The sequence below is a fragment of the Diaphorina citri genome, unplaced genomic scaffold, assembly GCF_000475195.1.
Source record: "Diaphorina citri unplaced genomic scaffold, Diaci psyllid genome assembly version 1.1 scaffold4536, whole genome shotgun sequence".
In the NCBI taxonomy this organism is placed as follows: domain Eukaryota; kingdom Metazoa; phylum Arthropoda; class Insecta; order Hemiptera; family Psyllidae; genus Diaphorina; species Diaphorina citri.
The window spans coordinates 1-10,224 of record NW_007381934.1 but is presented as its reverse complement, the minus strand read 5'-3'; the positions used below and the strand labels follow the sequence as shown (position 1 = coordinate 10,224).

At 38.7% G+C, this 10,224-nt stretch overlaps 1 protein-coding gene and 2 long non-coding RNA genes across 3 annotated transcripts; 2 read left to right on the top strand and 1 right to left on the bottom strand.

Moving 5' to 3' along the window:
- Positions 1-348: 348 nt before the first annotated feature.
- On the top strand, positions 349-2,081 carry LOC103521113 (protein SERAC1-like; the record flags this gene model as incomplete). Its single annotated transcript, XM_008486219.1, has 3 exons — positions 349-633; positions 1,207-1,285; positions 2,013-2,081. Coding segments are annotated over 3 exons (433 nt in total), but the record flags the coding sequence as incomplete, so codon positions are not given.
- Positions 2,082-5,565: 3,484 nt separating this feature from the next.
- Positions 5,566-7,181, bottom strand: LOC113472266. Its single transcript, XR_003394659.1, has 2 exons — positions 7,059-7,181; positions 5,566-5,758 (listed from the first exon to the last, which is right to left on the bottom strand). It is a non-coding gene; the product is annotated as an uncharacterized LOC113472266 (long non-coding RNA).
- A 2,303-nt stretch (positions 7,182-9,484) lies between these two features.
- On the top strand, positions 9,485-10,125 carry LOC113472268. Its single transcript, XR_003394660.1, has 2 exons — positions 9,485-9,516; positions 9,988-10,125. It is a non-coding gene; the product is annotated as an uncharacterized LOC113472268 (long non-coding RNA).
- The last annotated feature ends 99 nt before the right edge of the window (positions 10,126-10,224 follow it).

Here is a 10,224-nt window from a genome sequence, read left to right as displayed (position 1 = left end):
GGGGCTAAGAAGCTAATGTCGAGGGTTGGGGCTAAGCTATGTTCGAGGGTTGGGGCTAAGCTATGTTCGAGGGTTGGGCTAAGCTATGTTCGAGGGTCGGGACTCCGTTGAGGGCACCTACTAAAAGTATTACCAACCTATTTGGTAGCGTCGCGCAGTACTTCTTGTACACAGTGAAGGACTTTCTGATAGATGAAGGATTGGTTAGAGTCGGGCTTGCAAACATTCATGTGGTCCAATGGAATCTCGTACAGCTCTCCAACGTTAGGATCTGTAAATAGAATATTAGGCCAGCCACTCACTATCGGGTAGACCTGACGCTTGGCTTACTTGAAACATTTCCCTCAGAACTTGGAAGCAAGGACTCTGGGACACAAACAACACGTCCGACATCCGATGGACCAAGCTGAACTCCTCCAATAACAACGAAGAAGAGTTTGAATCTAGCCAAGACCAGACAGAAACCAGCTTGCCCTTTGAGCCAGACGACGACCCTTCAGTCCCGGGCGAGTATTCAAAGTGCTGGCCAAAGGACTGGCTCCCACTCGACTGTCCGGGGGTTCGAATTATAGCGGTTAACTATTCGACAGACCCGTTCCTTTGGAAACCGTTTTGGATTCCTACTCAACAGAGGTGGGTATTCAACACATATGTTGTTGTTTGCAAAATTTGGGTTATTTGACTACTAGGTCATAATTATGTACTACGATTTGCCTGCAGATCTTTCAACTTGGTCTCACAACCTTGTGTTTCCATTTGTGCAGAATGCTTCATTTGTGTAGATCGCCAGGACGTAAAATGCTTCTAAAGTGTGAGTTGCCATAATACAATGACAGCAATGTCTCAACAAATGGCCACTTTTACCTAAACTAAACGCAACCGGCTTACCGAAAACGGGTCTTAGAGCCTTTTATCTAATTAATTTATGCAATTCTATTTACCAATCTTGCAATGACAGCAATGTCTCAACAAATGGCCACTTTTACCTAAACTAAACGCAACCGGCTTACCGAAAACGGGTCTTAGAGCCTTTTATCAGTTTTATCTAATTAATTTATGCAATTCTATTTACCAATCTTCAACTAGCAATAGCGGTATTTCTTTTCAGCAGAAGACATGTTCTAATAATCTGCGATGCAATCAATTTTCTAATATATCATTAATTGCTCAGGTTCACGATAATGTATATTTTGAATGTATTTCCAGGTTGCCCATGAAAGAAAGAGGCAGAGAGATGATGAATTTGTTGCTGGAGCTTGGCGTAGGTTCTCATCCCATTGTTTGGGTGGGTCATAGCAAAGGAGGACTGTTTGTCAAACAAATGCTTGTGCACGGTAAGTGTTCCTTATACTAGGTGCCAACTATACTAGGGGTAAAGTGCCATAGCCATTAAAGGTGCTTGATTGGGAATACTTTACAGAATCTATTTGATTTCTGCTAGGATAAACCTGAAAATTAGATAGACTGAAGTCCAACGATATTGAAGGCATTGAGAATTTGACCCCTAAAATAAAACAGGGGAGTTATCCAAGATTTTTGGTTGGTAACCTTCGATTTTTCCGCAGTATTTTTCTCTATGAAATCCTTCGTAACTCGATGAACACAGGTCAAATTCCAGCAAGTTATGGAATTTTATTCTCGGTTATTTGGGCATTAATAAATATCATAATAATGATTGTTAATAATTGTTACAAAATCACAGTAAAAGCAGAGCTTAGAAGAAAGCGGAGCTAAGAAGGGAGACTACTACTGGAGTGAAGGTATCATGTTAACAGTTAAGTAGTAGGTACTGTCAAAACCATTTCATCTAATACTCTGATAAGACAAAGTGTTGGCATCTTGATTAGGGAAGCCCCCTCATTTGGTACGTGTGAAAATCGGCACTTGATGGCGTAGTAGACAAGACCACGTGGTTGCATCATGTACTTAGACTAGACGGGTATACCGGGTACTATTGGTAGATTTATACATACAGGTACCTATAGGTAGGGCCATCTCATCCCATTGTTTGGGTGGGTCATAGCAAAGGAGGACTGTTTGTCAAACAAATGCTTGTGCACGGTAAGTGTTCCTTATACTAGGTGGGGTAAAGTGCCATAGCCATTAAAGGTGCTTGATTGGGAGAACTTTACAGAATCTATTTGATTTCTGCTACGATAAACCTGAAAATTAGATAGACTGAAGTCCGACGATATTGAAGGCATTGGGAATTTGACCCCTAAAATGTTATCATATCTGATTCATAACGAGTTGAAATGATTTGATTGTTCGCAATATTTGAACGGGGGAAATGAATTCTACATGAAATATGTAGATGATAGCAAAATCAATCGAAATAGAGTCAATAAAAGTATACCTATTACATAAATATAATAAAAGTACATATTATCATTTGAATATAGGAAGCCTACAATCAAATGGTATCAAACTTTGTTACCTTATCAGTGTTCAAGATTGGAGTTGGTATACAATTTTGTATGAACGCCGGAAAACTTGTGCGTGTATGCAATGTGCCACATACATTTTACTATTGCTTCGAGAGTTCTAGACCTGAAGATTTTGTTCTTTTCCGAAATTTTTTTGCTGTAGCGTATCCTTTGGTAATTCACTATTACTTTCCTTTCTACATGCATCTTAAACTCCGTACACAAGAAGTCCACTTTGACGCTTGGGTGTAGGGGCAAACAGCCCTAAAAGTCGGGTTAAGCTTATCCGAATCTACCAATCTTCGATATTACTTGGTGGGGAGCAGCACTACCGCGCTCATTCAGTTTTATTTGACCTCTCTTCATTAAGTAGGTACTTCATTCATCTCGTGATAGAGCGGAAGAAAAAATTGTGTCGCGAAATTTCGAGAAATAGCACGAGGGAAACTTAACATGTCAGATTATTCAGGGTGCTGACTGTCGATGTCCGAAAACTGAAGCAACTGTCGATAGAAACTAGAGTCAGTAATTACATCAATAGCAATAAATTCACATTTAAGAGTATTTCATAAATTTATCTCAAATGTGCACTTCAAAAATCCCTGGGGGAACCGTGGGGCCCGGAGACTAATAAGTTATCAACCAAAATTCCTTTACATTCTTGTCATATATACCTACCCATATCAATTGTCATATATACCTACATCAATTATTGTTACAAATAAATAAAACAAAACATAAAACATTCTGCCGCATTATTAAGATGTGAATAATTTTTCTTTGGGCATTTTAACATTATCACTACATTCATTATGCATTACTATTTAATATGATTATTACTAGCTGCTTACGAGTACACATAGTTAACATAGTTTGTCCATTACTATCCTTTGTAAACAGTTTACGGTCTAAATTCCTGTCACGCCTAGACTCAGTATTCCAGGAATCCAAACAGGAGAGATGAGAATATTAGAGGCGAGATTGCGCATCATGCTAGTCCCTTCTGTAAACAAAGAGTGCCCCCTATCCCCAGTATTGTGGTACCTATCGGAGGATACACAGCTCGAACTAGCAGAGAGGATTCTGTGTCAGCATTTCCGTCAGTCAAATTTTTCGCCGGGTAGACGCCGTTTTTGCCGGTAAGTTTACCAAGTTTTTCTCCCCCTTTTAGGCGCTTTAACACTAGGGACAATAGCTCGTTCGCGCTTACCAATAGTCAGTAAGTAGGTATACATAGTTCTTCCTAATTTGTTGCCTTCTTTAGATAAGGACCACTTAGCCCCTCAGAGAAAAGAAATTTAGATATTGTTTTTGTCTGTAAATATTGCATGAAAACATTCCGTACAAACAAGTTATTATATTGTTTATTATTGTTTTATATTTTTGTTATTTTTTTCAGATTTATTTACCGAAGATTACCGCGAATTCGTAGATAGGTACATATTTTTTTCAATTTATTTTTTTCAAATTGTGACCGCGCGTGTTAGAATTGTAAAAATAAAATTGTTAACATCGTCCAAATGACAATGTAATAACTCAGCTTCATCTGAATGCAGATCATTATATTCACATTATCCAAGGCAGCTTGGCATTTGAAAGATTTAGGATGTGATTCACCAACCTTCTTATTGCTCCTAACAGACTGTTAACTTAAAAGCCCTGTTAAGTCTATACCAATCAAATGGAACTAACGGGCCTTCTAGGGACTGAAAAAATATCGGTCAAATCCACTGTTAGGATGGTTGGTTAGTCCCACTAGACGCCCCAACTGGGTCCAACCCCAACCAGATCTTTTCGGGACTTCATCAGTGTTAACTTGTAAGACTACTTTAGTGTTTACATCTATGACGACGTCAAAATTTTCAAACGATTACTTGAGGAAATGTGTCAACAATTTCCTGTCAAAATCTGTCTGTTAGTATTGAGGCCTTAAATTTGGTTTACAGATTTGATATGCACGCCTGCTGGCCTGCGGCAACTTTTTTCTCCCGATCAGAGTGAACTATTTTCACAGATAGTTGAAACACTCGAATTGGATTGGCTGAAAAGGCGTCACATCTATGACGACGTCAAAATTTTCAAACGATTACTTGAGGAAATGTGTCAACAATTTCCTGTCAAAATCTGTCTGTTAGTATTGAGGTCTTTGAATTTGGTTTACAGATTTGATATGCACGCCTGCGGCAACTTTTTTCTCCCGATCAGAGTGAACTATTTTCACAGATAGGTGAAACACTCTAATTGGATTGGCTGAAAAAGCGTCGCTGTAAGACAAAATCTTGCTATCCACATATCGGGCTATCCGTCAGGATGAAATTTTTCTCCATTTATAATGTTAATCGAATCGTTCTAAATGCAGGTGGGATAATCATAATGTCTTTGTTTGCAGAAAGTAAAATAATATAGTAAGCAGTAGTGAGTCTCGTTAACCAAGTCTTCAGTACTTGCGAAACAGTTTACAAGCCCGGTACCCTATTATCATATTGGGAGACTCTGCTAGAATTGAAACCTCAGTGAACTGTCCAATTGAATGTGTGTCTGACGTATTTCTGTTTAATTTTAGCTTAATTTTTAGTTTTAATTTTCAACAAAGTTAATTTTTTCTATTAACTTAAATTACCGATCATGTACGTGCACATATTCCGATACTTTATATTCATGTCATCTCTATTCATAAACAAAAGGTAGGTGATATTCATCTTCCCTATTTTTCTTTTATATGCTTTAGGTAAAGATATTATTTGTCATTTTTTATCCCAGATTGCACATGTAAAATTGAAATAAAGAGGCAACTTGTTTGCGATTAAATTGTAATAAATATAGCAAAATCAAAAATGGTTAGACTGTGGGTTGTAGATGTTAAGAAGGCCGAGCCGCGCTTCGAACTCTTGACGTTCGCGCGCTTCCCGGCACGCTTGATTCAGTTTAGTTTTATGGTACGTGGTACTTTACCAGCCCAATTCTAGCACTATGTACCACAGTACCACCTCTTACACCCCAAAGGGCATATTATGATCATAGGTTATCAGACATATTAAGGTCTTTGGGAACAAGGAATTTTTTTTTTTCTTAACAGAGGTCCTAAAAAAACAACTATGGACACGTACGTGGGTACACCCGTACACCTAGGATGAAAACTTGGGTAGGAATAGGTTAGGTTGATAAAGCGATGTAAACATTTCCATGAAATGAGATACATGAACTCACCTATTGTTTATAAGCATCATATGAACGGGGTCCATATTCTTGATCACAGGTGTATGAAATAATCCTCTTCATTTCATGATAGTCTTTTGGTGGTTAAATGGGATGGAAAATATAGTCTGAACAGTCTGAAACAAAAATTACAATTATTAGAAAAGCATCTAGGCTATCGCTTTGGATAGCGCTAAATAAGAAAGAAAAGAAGAGATATAATTTTATTTATTTGCACTCTAAGCAACAAAGACCATGTGTGGAAGAGATATTTCAATGGTCTTAGAAGACAGGAAGATGTGTTTGAAATTAACTCAACAAACCAGCTCATAGGATAGACATTAAATACTCATATTATGATATGCTGTACTACAGACTGATATATGTAGGTTAAAGATCCCTGGATAGCTGTTTCGAGCTTTTGGTTCTCATCAGCAGGACTTAGTCATTGTGCTGGAATAGTACCTGCTACTCCCTGCTGATAAAAGCTAAAAGCTCCTGAGATAAAAGCTAAGAGCTAAAAGCTCCTGACCATGAATGTTCTGACCCAAATCAGTCTGCAGAACAGCTTATCATGATACAAGATTTTTGGTTGGTAACCTTCGATTTTTCCGCAGTATTTTTCTCTATGAAATCCTTCGTAACTCGATGAACACAGGTCAAATCCCAGCAAGTTATGGAATTTTATTCTCGGTTATTTGGGAATTAATAAATATAATAGTAATGATTGTTACATAATCACAGTAAAAGCAGAGCTTAGAACGGAGACTACTACTGGAGTGAAGGTATCATTTTAACAGTTAAATAGTAGGTACTGTCAAAACCATTTCATCTAATATAGACATACACATACACAAGGGGATAAATTTCCATCAAATAAAAGGATAGTAAAACATCCAAGTTTCACTTCTCACTTCCCAGTAGAGCGAAAATTGATTAACATCTTTTCGTCTCCTTCTTCGTCGTCATCTTTTTCTCCGTCTCCTTCTTCTTCGTCTACTATGACGTTTTCTTCTTCGCCTTATTCTTCCTTTGATCTTAGAACTGTACAACTGGAGAGATATGTTTGTGCAGAGAGTTTGTTGGTACAACATATCACGTAAAAGTGTACAAATGTGCTAATTCTTTGGGAGAGGTATACCTATGTATATTTTTCCACAGAGTTTGTTGGCCATCAAATAAAAGGATAGTAAAACATCCAAGTTTCACTTCTCACTTCCCAGTAGAGCAAAAATTGATTAACATCTTTTCGTCTCCTTCTTCGTCATCTTTTTCTTCGTCTCCTTCTTCGTCTACTATGACGTTTTCTTCTTCGTCTTATTCTTCCTTTGATCTTAGAACTGTACAACTGGAGAGATATGTTTGTCCAGAGAGTTTGTTGGTATAACATATCACGTAAAAGTGTACAAATGTGCTAATTCTTTGGGAGAGGTATACCTATGTATATTTTTCCACAGAGTTTGTTGGTACCTATATCATGTAACAGTGTTTCTTCTTTGTTTTGATTTCAGTGGCTGTGAAGAAAAGGCTGTGCTGAAGAAATCCACCATGGCAGTGTCTGCAGAGACAACCAAAGAAGGGGAAGAAGTTATTGTCAGAGGTCAAGGATGGTACATGTAAGTTATGAACGGGATGGTTAAAGTAATATGATAATGAGATGGTTAAAGTAATACGATAATGAGATGGTTTGATGGTTAAAGTAATATGATAATGACATGGTTAAAGTAATACAAATCCACCATGGCAGTGTCTGCAGAGACAACCAAAGAAGGGGAAGAAGTTATTGTCAGAGGTCAAGGATGGTACATGTAAGTTATGAATGAGATGGTCAAAGTAATATGATACTGAGATGGTTAAAGTTATATGATAATAAGATGGTTAAAGTAATACGATAGAAAACTCCTCACATCAATGTTCATGTTGTGATTTTATTTATTTCATTTAATAATAATATTTCATTATGTAGCAAACTGCAGTGGTGAACCACTGCACCACTGTGCACGATATGGTGAAAAAAAATGCACCGTGTTTGAATGACTTTGTAAACACTAACCTATGGTCTCCAATAGAGAGACTCAGTAACTTTGTGAAGCTTCATATCAACATTGAGGGAGGTATAGTTGGTAATTTTATCTAAGCGATTGGTAAGTGAAGTAGACGTACACTTATCTACTTCACTTATACTTACACTCGTATTTATGAACAAGAATGATCGTTCTTAGATCAGTCTCAAGTCAAAATTGACCAATCAAATGCCTTGAGTCTATGCAGCATTTTGTTCATAAATATGGGTGTTAGTTACTATTACTCCCTTACCTATTGCTCAGCATTGATGATTAGGTGTAACACTTAACGCTATTAAGCTGTGTCCACACATAGTCCACCATGTCGATCGACGAGGTGAATCTATGTTGTCGTCTACACTCGTATTTATGAACAAGAATGATCGTTCTTAGATCAGTCTCAAGTCAAAATTGACCAATCAAATGCCTTGAGACTATGCAGCATTTTGTTCATAAATATGGGTGTTAGTTACTATTACTCCCTTACCTATTGCTCAGCATTGATGATTAGGGATAACACTTAACGCTATTGAGCTGTGTCCACACATAGTCCACCATGTCGATCGACGAGGTGAATCTATGTTGTCGTCGAGGCAGTGTACGGTTTCAGACGACGTCGATCGACGGTGTTGACCTACAGTTAAAGGGCCAACATGACCTACAGTTAAAGGGCCAACATGACCTACAGTTAAAGGGCCAACATGACCTACAGTTAAAGGGCCAACATGACCTACAGTTAAAGGGACTACATATCCTACTGTTTAAGAGACAACCTGACCTACTTAGACAGTCTAAATAACAGCCTGAAGAATCCCTTTTTCCCAGCAATAAGATGTACTAGTGATGTCAAAACCCCAAATTAGTCGGAGTGGAATTCCCTACCATGGTCGGGATTAGAACATGCTCCCTCCCGCTTACCAAGCGAGCACTATACCGAGAGAGGTCTCATCCTCTTTCCCAAAGCACTACGTAGAGGCAAATTTCACCCCTCTTTCATTATCACAAAAGATCTAACCAGGTCGCAGTGACAAAGGGCGTTTATTTAAAGCCGATGGCCCTACTTATACCAATATCAATCCCTCTTTCATTAAGAAGTCTAAGAGGTGTTTAGTTTTCGCTGATGAAATATTAGATTCGTAATCATAGTGTTAATTTGATGGCCTGTGACTTGTTGACACAATGCACTATGGGTTAATCGAAAGCAAACAATACAATGAAAACAACACACGGTGTTTACTGAGTAGAGAGACCTGAATACATTGTAAATCATAAAATGATAATGTAATAACTCAGCTTCATCTGAATGCAGATCATTATATTCACATTATCCAAGGCAGCTTGGCATTTGAAAGATTAAGGATGTGATTCACCAACCTTCTTATTAGTCTGTTAGACTGTTAACTTAAAAGCCCTGTTAAGCCTATACAAATTAAATGGAATTACAGGTTGTTAGCTTAACAGGCCTTCTAGGAGCTGAAAAAATATTGGTCAAATCCACTGTTGGGATGGTTGGTTAGTCCCACTAGACGCCCCAACTGGGTCCAACCCCAACCAGATCTTTTCGGGACTTCGTCAGTGTTAAGTTTTAAGACTACTTTAGTGTTTACATCTGTGAGGACGTCAAAAACAGGGGTGTCTCTGGAGAGGACAGAGGAGGACAAAGACATTTTCTGTGAGGTCCTGCACGATCCCGGCCCTGACACAAAGGCCGATATTATATTCATTCATGGGCTCAAAGGGTCGCTGTACAAGTAAGTTTTTGCCAATAAGACACCGAGACTATCCAGTCCTTCTCTATAACATATCGTTAACACTGCGATTCCAAGCGATAGGTAAGCAAATTTTATGCCGTTTACCCTTCTCTCATTTTATGCCGGACACTCAAACTTGGACCGCCCGTCGCGTCGGAAAGTGTGTGGCGGAAAAAGCTACAGACCCACGTCTCTTAGACGGTCTGATAGACCTGGGTCTCAAGTTTTGTCCGCCACACACGTTCTGACGGTCAGAGCATGAGTGACCGGCATCGGCATTACGATTACTTTCAATGTGAGATGCCTGTCTCACAGACAAGGAAAGTAAGTACATAAGTACTTTATGATTACTTTGGCGATTTGTTTTACCAGGTACCCACTTTATTCGGGAAAAACTCGCCTTGTATTGGGACGATAGCGTCTTTCTTAGAAGTTACTGACCTTGGATAGGTATCCGTTATTTATCACATACATAAAAGGATTTTAATTGATGGATAGTGAACCCCCCTTACGCGGACCACTTTACACATTTCAATGAAATTTGTTTTTCAGGCGTGTTCCTCATAGAAGCCAAGACCAAATTGAAGCCCCTGCTTTGGACAGATACAGGGGTGGCTCTGGAGAGGACAGAAGAGGACAAAGACATTTTCTGTGAGGTCCTGCACGATCCCGGCCCTGACACAAAGGCCGATATTATATTCATACATGGGCTCAAAGGGTCGCTGTACAAGTAAGTTTTTGCCAATAAGACACCGAGACTATCCAGTCCTTCTCTATAAGGCATTATAG